This window comes from Scyliorhinus torazame, chromosome 19, assembly GCF_047496885.1.
Source record: "Scyliorhinus torazame isolate Kashiwa2021f chromosome 19, sScyTor2.1, whole genome shotgun sequence".
NCBI classification, from domain to species: Eukaryota; Metazoa; Chordata; class Chondrichthyes; order Carcharhiniformes; family Scyliorhinidae; genus Scyliorhinus; species Scyliorhinus torazame.
Genome location: NC_092725.1, coordinates 91,673,869 through 91,689,594, shown reverse-complemented (window position 1 = coordinate 91,689,594; position 15,726 = coordinate 91,673,869). Strand labels below are relative to the sequence as shown.

The 15,726-nt window shown below is 40.2% G+C and overlaps 1 protein-coding gene across 11 annotated transcripts in view; it reads left to right on the top strand.

Annotated features, from left to right (window-relative positions):
- Window positions 1-15,726, top strand: part of ppp1r12a (protein phosphatase 1, regulatory subunit 12A) — a 353,486-nt gene that overhangs the window by 227,895 nt on the left and 109,865 nt on the right. For 5 of the 11 annotated variants that reach the window (XM_072484740.1, XM_072484745.1, XM_072484742.1 and 2 more), the window contains 4 exons: window positions 1,285-1,422; window positions 4,088-4,201; window positions 8,143-8,166; window positions 15,605-15,695. In XM_072484740.1, coding sequence (XP_072340841.1) covers window positions 1,285-1,422; window positions 4,088-4,201; window positions 8,143-8,166; window positions 15,605-15,695 — 367 coding nt within the window. The remainder of the gene's footprint in view (window positions 1-1,284; window positions 1,423-4,087; window positions 4,202-8,142; window positions 8,167-15,604; window positions 15,696-15,726) is intronic. The other 6 variants (XM_072484746.1, XM_072484739.1, XM_072484743.1 and 3 more) reach the window with 3 other exon arrangements.

Below are 15,726 nucleotides of genomic sequence, written 5' to 3'. Positions count from 1 at the left end.
GCGAGGTCTTGCACTTTGGAAAAAAGAATAGAGGCATGGACTATTTTCTAAACGGTGACAAAATTCATAATGCTGAAGTGCAAAGGGACTTGGGAGTCCTAGTCCAGGATTCTCTAAAGGTAAACTTGCAGGTTGAGTCCGTAATTAAGAAAGCAAATGCGATGTTGTCATTTATCGCAAGAGGCTTGGAATATAAAAGCAGGGATGTACTTCTGAAGCTTTATAAAGCACTAGTTAGGCCCCATTTAGAATACTGTGAGCAATTTTGGGCCCCATACCTCAGGAAGGACATACTGGCACTGGAGCGGGTCCAGCGGAGATTCACACGGATGATCCCAGGAATGGTAGGCCTAACATACGATGAACGTCTGAGGATCCTGGGATTATATTCATTGTAGTTTAGGAGGTTGAGAGGAGATCTAATAGAAACTTACAAGATAATGAATGGCTTAGATAGGGTGGACGTAGGGAAGTTGTTTCCATTAGCAGGGGAGACTAGGACCCAGGGGCACAGCCTTCGAATAAAAGGGAGTCACTTTGGAACAGAGATGAGGAGAAATTTCTTCAGCCAGAGAGTGTTGGGTCTGTGGAATTCATTGCCACAGAGGCGGTGGAGGCTGGGACGTTGAGTGTCTTTAAGACAGTAGTTGATAAATTCTTGATTTCTTGAGGAATTAAGGGCTATAGAGAGAGCGGGTAAATGGAGTTGAAATCAGTCATGATTGAATGGTGGAGTGGACTCGATGGGCCGAATGGCCTTACTTCCGCTCCCATGTCTTATGGTCTTGTGGATGTTCAGAGACTATTTCCTTGGGTGGATGTAGCAGTTACAAGGGGGCATAACAATAAGGTTCAGGGTGGGAGGTATAGGAGGGATGTGCGAGGTAGGTTCTTTACTCAGAGAGTGGCTAGGGTGTGCAATGGACTGCCTGCTGTGATAGTGGAGTCGGACACTTTAGAAACTTTCAAGCGGTTATTGGATAGACACATGGAGCACACCAGAATGACAGGGAGTGGGATAGCTTGATCTTGGTTTCAGACAAGGCTCGGCACAACATCGAGGGCCAAAGGGCCTGTTCTGTGCTCTACTGTTCTATAAAACATGGAATTTGAGGTGAAGAATTTTCACCAATCTTTCTGTTTAATATAACATCCAATGTCGGAAATAAATTGTGTGCTAATTTCAAAATGGTTTATTACGGTTACTGAAAATCAATATTTAGCATTGAGGTAAGATCACAACAAAGACTTTTGATGAACCCTTCTCCCCACTTTTCCCTTCAGTAGTTCTTTTGGACGAAGGAAAGAGGATTCGATCAGTCCTGTTCAAAGTGCCATTTCAACCAACACCATAGCAACCATTACCTCATCAAACAGCCTGCAACCGATTACCAGGACCTCTGCATCCACTTCATCTGGCAGGTAAAGCAAATGAACTGTAGAGATTTTACAAGGAAGTTGGAAGTTTCCTTTCCTTCCTATGTTGTATGTTTTCTTTCCTTTGTATGTCTTAAGGATACTCAATTCTATGTGCAACCGTCATTTGGGGAAAGTCAAAATTTTGCTCAGAAAAGAGGCCATTTGGACTATTGGCTAGTGCCGTCACTAAATGCACATCAGAATCATCTACTTGAAATTTATTTTCTTCAAGTATTCAAATTTTTAAAAAAAAATTCAAGGGGTGTGCATCATTGGCACAGTCAGCATATATTGCCCTTGAGAAGGTGAAGGTGAGCCCTGTCTTGAACCACTGCAATCTGTCTGGTGTAGATACCCCCACAGTGTTGTTTGGAAGTAAGTTCCAAGTTTTTGACCTAACGACAGTGAATGAATGGCAATATGGTTCCAAATTAGGATGATGTGTGGCTTGGAGGAGAACTTGCAGGTGTTCTCATGAATCTGTTGCCCTTATCTTAGGTGATAAGCCATGTGTTGGAAAAGTGCTGTTGAAGGAGCAGTGGCAAGTTGTTGCAATGAACATTGTGTATAGTATACACTGCTGTCACTGTCAGTGGTGTTGGGGAGTGAATGTTTAAGGTTGTTTGGGATGACAATCAACCTGGCTGCCTTTTCATGTGTGTTGTTATGGAAGTCTCTTCAATAGCTGCTTTTAATAATAGCTTCCATGTTCCATAATCCTTTGCTAATGAAGAAATTTCTAACATCCCCTCCTCGTATGCATTTATTGTTATCCACCTTATGGTGTACTGACTGGCAGAAAAATCTATTATTGTTTACTCCTCAGACCTGCTGAACACCCATTAACATCTTGTCCTGTAAATATAGTTTGTATTTTCCAAGCCTCTCAAGATATACTAAACCCTGCCATCTATGCCATGCTTGAAAATTTTTAGCATGGCTTCAATAGTTAATATTTATAATGATTTTTGGGCAAGTACCCAGATATATCTATTGACCAGTTAGTGTTTAAAGAAACTAAGTGGTAATCGCAAATTGCCAGGGCAATCAGGAATAATTTGGAGAATCAAAATGAAATTAAAGCTATATGTTGGAAATATATGAAATTCTTCAATAAGAATAATGAGGATACAGATTTTGAAATATTGGTCCAGATTTTGAAATAAGCATCCTATTTAGAAATGTGAGAATAGGTTGACAATGGCATATTGATGGACTTTGATGAATAGCTGTTGGAATGATGTTTACCCTTTAGCTTAGTTGGCTGGACAGCTGGTTCGTGATGCAGAGTGAGGCCAACAATGTGCGTTCAATTCCCATAACGGCTGAGGTTATTCATGAACCTTGCCCCTTGCTTGAGGTGTGGTGATCCTCAGATTAAACCACTACTCGTCAGCTCTCCCCTCAAAAGGGAAAGCAGCCTATGGTCGTTTGGGACTATGGTGACTTTACTTTACCCTGACATTGGTAAATTATTTATCCTCTCCCCTCAAAAGGGAAAGCAGCCTATGGTCGTCTGGGACTATGGTGACTTTACTTTACCCTGACATTGGTAAATTATAAATCCAGTCAGCCCACAGGTGTACTTGCGACTCCAAAGGTGTAAACTGCTGTGTATTACTTGGTAAGTTCTACAACAATTGACTTATGTTTCTGTTCATAAATATCATAATTAAACTTCTTGAAGTAAAAGGTGAGCTCTTCAGGAAGGCAAGGTGAAGTCTCATGCCCTTAAAGAGATCAATGCCAACACAATTAACATTTTAAGAATATTCTAGCAAAGCAGCATTAGCTGTTCTTTAAAGGTTTGTAAACATTAAGTATTTCAGACCAGGCCAATAAGCCTAGCAGATCCAAATACACTCCTGTAAATAGTAAAATGCTCAAAAAATACAACTAGTGAATGTACAAAAGACAGGTTAACAATTCAGATGTAGGCCTTTCATTGATTCCAGTGAGGGAGTTAGGAGACAAAGAAAATCACCCCCAACTTCTCTCTCTCTCTCTCTCTTCTCCTCTCCTCTCTCTCTCTCTCTCCCCCCCCACCCCTCCCCGTCATGTTATCGTTTCCAGTGCTGTTTCATCTGATGTGTGTTTCCAGTACTTTCTGTTATGAATTTCGCAGTCCATCTTTAATTTTCTTCCGTCATTTCAGACAGTAGGATGATGGAATATGTAAACAACTGTTCTTAAATCTCAGCAGTACTGTAATCAATTTTCCTACCCTCAGCAGATTGCTTTTTAAAATTCTTTCACAGTATTTGGATCTGACTGGCGAGACGAGCCTTTGTTGCCTAATTCCCCTTGAAAAGGTGATAGTGAGCAGAATATTTGAACTGATGTAGTCTGTGGTGTAGTTACCTCCAGAGTACTGTTTTTGTTCTTCCCAAAAGAAATACATCTCTTCTTGGATGGTACCAAGATTCTAGTTGGCTGATATTTGAACAAAATTCTCAATTTGCAGATTAAACTGCAGAAACAAAAGTAGCCCAGAAAAATGAAAACAATTCAGGCAAAGGCCCTAAATTATTGACCTTTTATTTAACCTTTAAAGCCAGTCCTTAAGTCATACAAAATCTGTTTGAAAATTGATTTTGGTTGATTTTTATTTCATGTTTGTTGTGCTTTGCTTATTTTCTTGTTTGTGTTGCTGCTTGATATGCCGTAGTACCTCAAATCGGTTCTCGACGGGGGACAATACTGAAAGAGAGAAAGAGAATGTTCCTTCAGCGGTTACAACTGGCACTGTCTCTTCAGCAACAGAGGTCAGGGAGAGACGCAGGTGTGTAGCCTTCCTGGTAGTGTCGATGCAGCTTTAGAGAGGTGGCGATTAGGTTTTCAAATAGTCTAATTTTTGGAATTTTACATAGATCCAGCATGTACTTCAAAAGTCGATTTAAAGGTTCCAATGTTGTGACCTGATTCCTGAGTGTGTAATGTCCAGACTTCCCACCCCCCACTTTTGTTCCATTCATCATTAGTCTTTTCCACTTGTTTTTTGGTGTATTTTGGAGCACATGTTGGGCAGACCACTCCTTACAACTGCTGCAAAAGGATGGATTAAATTATTTGGTTGTTGTAGGCTTATGAAGCGGACATATAAAATGCATCAGAATATAGGCAAACTTGAGACATGGAAGCGTTGGGGACAGATATTGGGTATGAATTTAGCATAATTAATTATTACAGAAATTCTCAAGCTTGGTTGTGAAGAAGACGCTGAGGTTAGAATACTTTGGTAGAGATTTTGTTGCTTGCCATAGAGGTAACTTCTCCATTCTAATACAATTTCCCCCAATGTGGGCAGCACGGTAGCATTGTGGATAGCACTATTGCTTCACAGCTCCAGGGTCCCAGGTTTGATTCTGGCTTGGGTCACTGTCTGTGCGGAGTCTGCATATCCTCCCCGTGTGTGCGTGGGTTTCCTCCGGGTTCTCCGGTTTCCTCCCACAGTCCAAAGATGTGCAGGTTAGGTGGATTGGCCATGATAAATTGCCCTTAGTGTCCAAAATTGGCCTTAGTGTTGGGTGGGGTTACTGGGTTATGGGGATAGGGTGGCGGAGTTGACCTTGGGTAGGGTACTTTTCCAGGGGCCGGTGTAGACTCGATGGGCCGAATGGCCTTCTGCACTGTAAATTCTATGATAATGTTGGCTGACTCTTTATATACATATCTGATCATAATTAATCAATACCAAACACCTGTTTACTTTATCGCCATAAACTCCTCGGTATTTAACATCCATCAACACAACCTGTTCGATAAGTCATTATGCTAAAGTTTTGAATATTATTCTTCAAGAGGAGGTATGGAAAGTAAATTAGGAGCTATGTTTTAATTCTAATGCAGCATAAGAATGGCACATTGTTCATGCTACCAGACTGAGAATTGCATATGAAGTTAGAATTTGCTTCGGGATTTGGCAGAGGACCATTGCCAGTATGGCTTTCTTTCTATGTGATTGACAGAGGCAGGTGATGCTGTTATATCTGACTATAGTTTCAACCATCACACTTTGTGCTTTCCCAAAGTGCAGTAAGCGTGATGTGCTGTTGAACCCTACATGGATTTTAATATTTTAATTTCTTGTATGATGTTTTTAATATTTTCCAAAATAAACTATTTGAAGATCAAGGCAAACAAAGTATTCCTTTAGCCCCTTTCTCAACCTCGGGAAGTCACAAAGTGCTTGTGAAATAGTTACCGTTATAATGTAAGAAAAATTGGCAGCCAGTTTGCAAACAGTAATAGTCCCACAACTAGTGAGATAATGACCAGATAATCAGCAATATGAATCATTAATAAGTTGGTCATTTATATCATCACTGCTTTTGTAATAGCCGTAGGAAACCATGATGATGAAATATTGGAGTTGTTTTGAGAAGTATTTTTCCTTCAGCTTTTTTTAGAGGAAGGTGTAAATGGGACTGGAGGAGTAGCTGATGAGAGGAAAAGAGATACATATTCAAGTTAGTGTGATGACTGGAGGATTTTGGGAATATTGGATTCTGAATATTGGGACAATTGGGCTTACAGTGTGTTTGACTGCAGTGGTCATGCTTTTAAAATGGATTTTGTTTGCAGGGCCTGGGACCCTTTAGGAGCCAGAAGGTGAAATTGACCAGAGCAATGTGTTTTTCAGTCTTGGCTGATGCTTTTCAGCTTCAGAAAATCGTCATTGCTGGGTGGAACTAAGGAATTCCGAGAGATTTTTTGAAAAGCTTTGGAGGGAGCTGAGATCTGATCTGTCTGACACTCCAGCCACAATTTCTCTCCCACTGGGTTAGTTATAAAAAGATAGATGTTTAATGCAGAGCACTCTTGTCTGAGGACAAGGAAGAAACTGAAACATGCCAAATGAACGTCTTTTTAAGATACTCAGGCAGAGTCTAAAGGGGTTCTAAGTGGAGCCATATCTGGTCTGCAAAGCAAGTATTACCCAATGCCGTGCTGATTTTAAGATGGATTGAGAGCTGTCTGTTTCTTGCTTAATGGGGAATTGAGTCGTGGTGTTTAAGTGGTAATTGTAAGCTGTTCTTTTTGGATATGAAGTTAAAGAGTTTAATATTGTATTCACAATAAAGTTTTGTTTTAAAAATCCCAAATCCCAATTTCCTCATGCTGGAGTGAACCATTCTTTACACACAGTCTTATAAAATAAACTAAAATATTAGGGTTTAGATCCAGTATCCTAGCCCCTATTGGGGTCTGGTTTGGGATTGTAATATTAATAACAGTAAAGTGGAAAAGACATAAATGGTAACCATCCCAGAATACTGAAGGAAATAACACAGGCTTTGTCATAATTTTCTCTTAATTTGTCAGAGCTTTGCAGGTAAGGGATAAACCATGAAACGGTACACTGGCTAATCCCATGTATGTAAACTTCTGGAGCTCATTGTGGGATAACATTTTCAAATACTTCGAAAAGTATGGGCTAATGAGGGATCAACAAACGACATGGCACACTTGACCAATTTAATTGCATCTTTTGTGGAATTTGTGACGTTTGATAAAGAATATGGTCAATATTATGTATCCCATTTTCAGAAGTCATTCGATAATGTGCCACATAGACTCAGGAACAGAAATAGACCATTCAGTCAGTCAAGCCTGCTCTGCCATTTAATACTATCGTGGCTGATTGGACACTTCAATGTTTTTCACCCTCATCCCTATAACCCTTTACATTATTATGTTACTACTTTCAATGGAAATTAAGGCACTATGAAGGGAGTGCATCTGTCTAAATATAGAGATAGATGAGGGACAAATAGAAATCATAAGTATAAGGTGTTTCTGAAGTGGCGCAGCAGAGAATTCAGAGTAAAAGATCTAGATTTGTAATTGTATCAGTGGTTCTAAGTGGACGCATTATGTACTGCTTTTCCCAAGAGTCAAGGCAAGACCTGATTCCAGTATTACTTGGCAAATTTAGTGTTGCTGCAATTTGGAAAAAGCTAAATTAACTTTCTAGACTCGGTGGACATTCAAGTGTCCAATCAGCCACAATCGTATTAAATGGCGGAGCAGGCTTGACTGACTGTACGGCCTATTCCTGTTCCTGAGTCTGTGGCACATTATCAAAGAACAAAGAAAAGTACAGCACAGGAACAGGCCCTTCGGCCCTCCAAACCTGCACCGACCATGCCGCCCGTCTAAACTATCAAATGACTTCTGAAAATGAGATATATAATATTGACCATATTCTTTATAAAACATTATAAATTCCACAAAAGGTGCAATTAAATTGGTCAAGTGTGCCATGTCGTTTGTTGATCCCTCATCAGCCCATACTTTTCTGTTAAGTGTCTATCAATGTGACAGTAAATAACTCGTGATGGACATAAAAATTATATTGAATATAAAATTATTATTGAAGAATGCATCATTAGTGTCATGAAATGCAACAAATTACTTTGGCATTTTAATTTCTTTGATCAAGTTGAGAAATGGGAGATTAGTCAAATCAGTGCGTGAGTTTATGAACCAATCAAATTCTCTCTAATCTTTGCCTTTTCTCTTCTCTGAATTTCAGCCTCTTGATCCTTTTCCCTGCTATTTCCTCACTTGTTATCTCCTCTTCTTTTCTTTCCCATTTCCACCCTTCCTTTTTCTTTATTCTTTTTCTCACTCTTTATTTTTAAAATCTAGACAGCACTCAATCATAATCAGTAATTCCATTTTTTGAATTTTTACCAAAACTTAATTTTTTTTCATCAGACTATTGGCTCCTTTCGAGATTCGGTGAGATGAAGATCTGCATGCTTTGTGGCCATTAATACTGGCTTGTGATTTTGAGAATTTAATTTCAATACACTGTAACCAAAACATTAAAATGACATAATTACCCAAATACCTGATATGAAGTGAAAGCAATTGGCATGATACAGGCTTTCCCTTTCCATCAATATTCCTTTTATAATTGCTTACTCTGAGAATTGCATAAAATTTTATAATTGGATGCTTGGGACTACTATAAATAAGATGCTTCTAAATTTGCATGCGTTTTAACATCTGTATTGGTATTAAATATTTGAATTGAGCACTTGCAGTTTGAAGTATCATCTATGTTCTGTTTTATTTTCACATCAGACACCTATAATTGTAGTGACTTAAATATCTAATATAGCAAATACTTCGTTTTTGGTGTAATTGTGTTATGCTATGTTGCAATGAAGGAGGTCTTGAGGTTCAATGGGTAGTGTCACTGCCTCTGAGCCAGTAACCCCGTGTTCGAGTCTTTAGACTTGATGGCCAAGGAAGGTGTGTTCCATAAGTGGCCAACAGGTTGGCTATCATGCTGCCAAATCCTTCGAACAAGCCAGTGGCAGATGGGAAGAGCGGGAGTGACTCCTGGTTAGCCATGCTTGATGTGGAATGGCGCCTTTCAAGTTCCAAGCCCCTGGCAACAGGCTAGAGACCTATTCCAGGAAAAAAAACATTATGGGAACAGATGAAGATTTGCCTTATGCACCACTAGGTGCGGGAAGAGAAACAATAACAAAAATGCTGTACTGAATCCGTATGAACATAGCAACATGATTAGACCACCTGACCCTTCAAGCCAGCTCCACCATTCAATATCATGATGGTTGATGTAAATCAAATCTACTTTTCTACACTTTCCTTATACCTCATAATTCTCTTCTCATCCAAAAATCTGTCGATCTCTTTTTTCTTTATTCGTTTATGGAATGGTGGGTGTCGATGGCTGAACCAGCATTTATTTCCCATCCCTGAGGGTATTTAAGAGTCAACCACATTGCTGTGGGTCTGGAGTCACATGTAGACCAGACCAGGTAAGGATGGCAGATTTCCTTCCCAAAAGGACATTAGAGAACCAGATGGTTTTTTGTGACCATCGACAATGGTTTCACGGCCGCCGTTAGACTTTTAATTCCAGACTTCTTATTGAATTCGAATTCCATCATCTGCCTTGGCGGGATTCGAACCCAGACCTCCAGAGCATTATCCTGGGTCTCTGGATTACTAGTCCAGCGACAATACCACAAGCCACTGCCCGTTCCGGGATATGTGTTGATATACTCAACAATTCAGCATCTACAGTTGCCTGGGGTGAAGAATTCTAAAGATCTAAGAATGTTGCAATTTCTCCTATCAATCTCAAATTGCTGGTTCATTATTCGGAGACTGTGATCTCGTGTTCTAGGCTAGCCAGCCACGGCAACATCCCCTAACATCACTGTTTCCTCTCATTTCCCTCATCATACATAGTCCATTTGCTCACAGAATCACAGGATTGTTAGGGCATAGGAGACTGCCATTTAACCCATGGCTGTACCAGATCTCCGAATGAGCAACCACATAGTGCCATTCTCCCAAATTCTGCCTGTAACCCTGCACATTCTTCCTTTAACTGTCTAATTCCCTTTTGAATGCTTCAATTGAACCTACCTCCACCAACACGGGCAGTGCATTCCAGACTGCAACCACTTGCTGCATGTAAAACCTTTTCCTCATGTCACATTTGCTTCTTTTACCAATTACTTTCAATTTGTGCATTCTTCTTCTCGATCATTTCACAAGTGAGAACACTTTCTCCCTATTTACTCTGTCCAGACTCCTCATGATTTTGAATACCTCTATCAAATCTCTTCTTGACCTTCTTTGCTCCAATGAAAACAGTCCTAAACTTCTCCAATCTGTTCTCAAAACTGAAGTTTCTCACCCCTGGAACAATTCTCATGATTTGTTTCTGTACTCTCCCCAATTCCTTCTCATCATTCCTAAAGTGCAGCACCCAGAACTGGATGCAACACAGGCAGGTCAATGTCCTATGAAATTCAACATAACCACCTTGCTCTGCCCTTGTTAATAAAGTCTGTACTATTGAATGCTTTATTAACTGCTCTATCACACTGTCCTGCTACCTTCAATTAAAAATTGCGCACACACACCCAGGTCTTTGCTCCTGCACTCCCTTTAGAATTGTGCCTTTTATTTCATATTGTCACTGCCATATTTTCCTACCAAAAAAATGAATCTCTTCACATTTATCCAGATTGAACTTCATCTGCCAACTGTCAATCCATTCGACAAACTTGTCTGGTATCTTTAGAGGTCTACACCATCCTTCACACGGTTCACATTGTTTCCAAGATTGTGTCACTTGCTAACTTTGAAATTCTGCTTTGTACACCATGTTGAGGTTATTAACGTGCAACAGGAAAAGCAAGGGTCCATACACTGACCCAAGGAGAACTCGACTAAAATCCTTCACAGAATCATAGAATCCCTACAGTGCAGAAGGAGGACATTCGGCCCATTGAGTGCACCAACCCTTGGAACGTGCACCCTACCTAGGCCCATACCCCCACCCTATCCCAGTAACCCCACCTAATCGTTTGAACACTAACGGGCAATTGAGCATGGCCAATTCACCTAACTTGCACATCTTTGGACTTCTAACAGCCTGAAAAATATAAGACCATAAAAAATAGGAACAGGAGTGTGCTACTTTGTCCCTTGAGTCTGCTACTTACGCTATTCAATAGGATCGTGGCTGATGCAACTTTCTTCATGTCCACTTTCCTGCCCTTCATTACCTTGCTAATCAAGAATATATCTGTCTCTGCCTGAAATATACACACAGACTGTGCCCCCCACAGTGCTCTGTGGCAAGGAATTCTGAGGACACTCAACCCACTCAGAGAAGACATTTTTCCCCATCTCAGTCTTAACTTGACACAACTTAATTCTGGGATTATGCCCTCTGCTCCAAAAGTCTCCCATGAGGGGAAACATCTCTCAACATTTACCCTGTCAAGTCCCTTAATAATCCTACATGTTTTAATGAGATCACCTCTCATTTTTCTAAATTTCAATGAGTAGAATCCCAATATTTTTAATCTTTGCTCATAAGACAGTCCCCGTCCCCCGTCCCCCCCCGTCCCCCCCCCGGGCAATACTGGGGATCAGGCCTTGTGAGCACTGCTGCCTCACAGGCCCAGGGACCCGGGTTCAATTCTAGACTTGGGAGACCGTGTGGACTTTGCACTTCCTCCCCGTGTCTACATGGGTTTCCTCCAGATGCTCTGGTTTCGTCCCACAGTCCAAGGCTGTGCAGATTGGGAGGATTGACCATGTTAAATTGCCCCTTGGTGTCCAAAGATTTGCAGGTTAGGTAGGGCTATGGGGTTATGACGAGAGGGTGGGGGTGTGGGCCTTGGTAGGGTGCTCTTTCAGTGGGTTGGTGCAGATTCGACGTGCCAAATGCCCTTCTACACTAGGAATTCTATGGTTCTCGGAACGGCTTCCAATGAAATAATATCTTTCCTAAATAAGGGAACCAAAACTGCTCTCTCTACCCCAGATATGGTCTCACCAGTATATCGTACAGTTAAAACCATTCCATTAACCACTTCTCTCTCTTTCCTGTCACTCAGCAATTTTTATATCCAGGTTGCTAATGTCCCTTTTATTCCATGATCTATAACTCTGTTCACTAGTCTGTTGGGTCCCATGGTACCAAATGCTTTTGGAAGTCCAAGTACATTATATCAACTGCATTACCGTCATCACCCTTTCTGTTGCCTCTTCAAAAAGCTCCAAGTTAGCTAAACACAATTTTCCCTTAAGAAATCCATGCTGGCTTTCTTTAATTACTGGACACATGGACAATATGTTCAACCTCAGTGAGCAGCTTGTGAGGAGAACAAAATTGGGAACTCCGCTCAGTTTCTAGTGAGAACCTAGCAAATGGCTTCAGTTTTGATCAATTGATTGTTCTGTTTTATCTATCGGGCAAGCAACGGGATGCATAATGGTCACTGTCTTGAAGGTGGTAATAAAATAATGTGGGTGCCATCATTATCCATATGGAAGATGATATCTGTAGATTAATTTGGAAAACCAAATTAACTTGTACGAGTTCTTGTGATGTGTTGAACTGGTGAAAGTGTTTATTTTCCCACTCTTAGATGCCCTGAGAAGCTGGTGGCCTTTATCACTGTGCTGTTTGTCAAGATGCTCCTAAAAGCAATAAGATTGGAGGCACTTGTAGGTCGAGCCAGCACTGTGTGTCATGTTCCCTCCCTTAAAAGATAGAAGTGAACCGTTTTTGGGTATCGTAAGAACTTTTCATGATCAGATTTATTGAATTCAATTTCACAGGCTGGTAAGGGCTGCATCAGTTGCCCAACCCTAAATGCTCTTGATAAATGGTGGGCTGCTACCTTGCACCACATGTTCATGGAAGTTCTGCATTTTAACCGTGAGGTTGAATGAATAGCGAGTCAGGATGTTGTGTGTGACTTGTGATGTTAAGAGGAGGTAGTTGACTCTCCTTTGTTAAAGATGATATTTGCCTGGCACTAATATGAATTGACATCTAGCAGCTTAAGCCTGAAATGTTGTCTAGATTTTGTGGCTTAAGGAAATTGATTGCTTAATTACTTGAGGAATGCAGATGGAGTCTGAGCTTGTGATGGACACAAGGTAATTGATGGAGTTGTTGAAGATCTTTGGTCCTGTGCATTACCCTGAAGTATTCCTGCAGCAGTGTTGTGGAGCTGAGATGATTGGCCTCCCACAACCACATCCATCTTCCTTTGTGCTCAGTCTGATTCCAACTGTTTCCCGTTTAGTTTAGTCTTATTAGGACTTCTTGGTGCCTCAGTCTGTGCAATGCTTCCCTTATGTCGAGGGCAGTTACACTCCCTTCACCTCTGGAATGCAGACCCGTTGTCCATGTTTGGGCCAAGGTTGTAATTGAGGTCCGGAGCTGAATGCCCCTGGCAGAACCCAAACTGATTGGGGGTCTCAATTTGTGTTGCTAGTCGAGTACCATAGTCACGAGATTGCTTTTCTTCCATAGTTCTAATTGGTTGGTTAGTACCTTGCTAAAAATTTTGTTCTCTGTCGACTTAGTGTTCACTTCTGAAAACAACTGTTGAATCAACTCAAAAATTAGGGCTTGACTTAATTTAGCAATCGCACATTATTTTAGCAGTTTATTGATGAATGTTATCATTAGCAAATTATTTAACAGTTCTGTTTGTAGGACAGTTACATTTATAAAATTAAGCATTATATTTATAACGAGAATGCTTACAGATAAGTTTAATAGCTTTTTATCATTCAATTGTGGCAAACTGCAGAATTGATTAGTTTTTTGTGTTTGATTACTTCAGCTGTTCTGTGGAGGCAGAAAGTTGTGATGTGCCAAACTTTGTCCTGCCAAGCTCCAAATTTGATGGAGCTTTGGTGCAGTGTTCTGGCATTTGCAGCCAAATTTTGTGTCCCTGTTATCAGCTATTATAATGCATGCCAAATAGTACAAGCTTTTCCTCGAACGGTTACATGTGTGTCTTTGAATAATTCCCTTCAGAAACAGTCTAATTGTGTCCTGCATTTCTGTTAGCATATGCTGCCTAGTGTTTGAGTGTAAGTATGCCAGTGGTGTCTGTAGTACAAATGACTTTGAAGTAAATGCTTGTTCCAGAATGAACAATCTGGCCTTGAGTTGAAATATTGAATATAATTTTTTAAGCTTGGTACTGAAATTTATAATTCAGTTTGCATGCAAAATGGAAATATCCATTGTCTAAATGTGTTTAGATCAATGTACAGGTCAAGTGGCTCAAATCTGGCAACCCAAAAAGTGCGTTCCGAGTGGCACAGTAAACCTTGAACCCAGTTTGGACTTATCCATCTGACCTGACCCACATAGGAGCGCCTCCTTACAGTTGGCCTCAGTCAGTTCAAAGTTAGTTATTAAAAGTACTTTACAATCTTGCATGAATAAAAGCAAAGTTTTCAGTTACAACTACAGAGTATTTTTAACATCTTTTCAATTTGATCTTTTTGTTATAACCAGGATGGGAGGAGCCCCAATACTCCGCAGATCATACCATTAATTTAAGAGTTCAGTTTACGCACCAAAATGTTGTTTACCTTTTGCACTGATACTCCGTATAAAATAGACTTTAAAAGGGCTTCTATGAATACACTCAGAACAATTGTTTATTATAAAACAAAACTTCTTAAGTTGCAAAACTGGTTAAAACCCAAAGAAGCACCAGTAAACAAAGGACAAACGAATAGAGTTTCTCTGCAGAAATGGGTTTTCAAGGATAGGCATTCCAAAATAAAGGATAAGATTTGCAGGGGCTCAACGCTGTCGACCTACAGTTCCCTCTTGAAGATGTGACAATGGTCCCAGTGGGCACCTGGGAGTTTTCATCAAGGGTACTTGGTGCATTTATCAGCTTTGTAGCTCCAAATGCAGACAAGTTATACTTGGATGAGGATTCTTTGACAGCAGATTGAGAACCACACACAATCTTGGGTAATGCAGATGAAGAGAGTAGGGAAGCCTTCTCTTCTCTGCCAATTACACAACAAGGCTGACTTTAAAACCAGCAGGTTCAAAACCTGAAGCTTGTCCCTGCCATTTGATTTCCTCCATCAATTAAAGTGATAACAGTACAAGATCTTCCTCCAGGATCATGCAGGTTAGTGATTTCTTGGAAGAAGACAGGCTTGCTTCCAGTCCAAGGTAAATGACCTTTTAAAAAAAAACACTGCAGGTCAATATCCAATGTGTTCAGAAAATGCGATTTTGTTCCATACTTAAAAAAAACAATATAGTTTTCTCATTTTAAACAGGGTGTGCTGATTTAGGGAAGTGGGTGTGGCATGATAGTTATTAAATCCAATGAGTAATAATTGAAATAATATCAGCAACCACATGGCCATTAACCTAAAGTGCTTTGCAATCCTATCACTTAATTTGTCAGTGTTCCCTGCTCACTGAATTAAATGGTTCCAATTTCTCCCCAAAACCTGGCAAGGCCCAATAGTATGAGTCCCACTGTTGCTGGTTTTGAGGTACTTCCCCTGTAATTAGATTTGAAAAAAAGTGAGATTGATGCTCAAGTTCATTTTGGAATTGGTGTACTTGCACAACAGTTTAAGTAGAGATACATATGTTCTTTTAAACATATGTTTAAAACTGTCGCGATTTGTAGGAGATATTAAGTTGAAGGCTGTTTATGTCATCATTTGTGAATAACTACAAATGGGACGTGGATATATTTGGCTTCATATTTAAGAAGCGATTTGCACTCAAGTTGAGTAAATTGCACTTCTCATTGAACAAATATATGCGAATTACAAGTCATTTGTCATTTCCTGACTCAAATAACATTTACTGTTGAAGGTCGTATTTAACTCCTGTTCGAGATGAAGAATCTGAGTCACAAAGAAAAGCCAGGTCGAGGCAAGCAAGGCAATCGCGAAGGTCAACACAGGCAAGTTTTGTCTTTTCCTCCTTGATTTAAA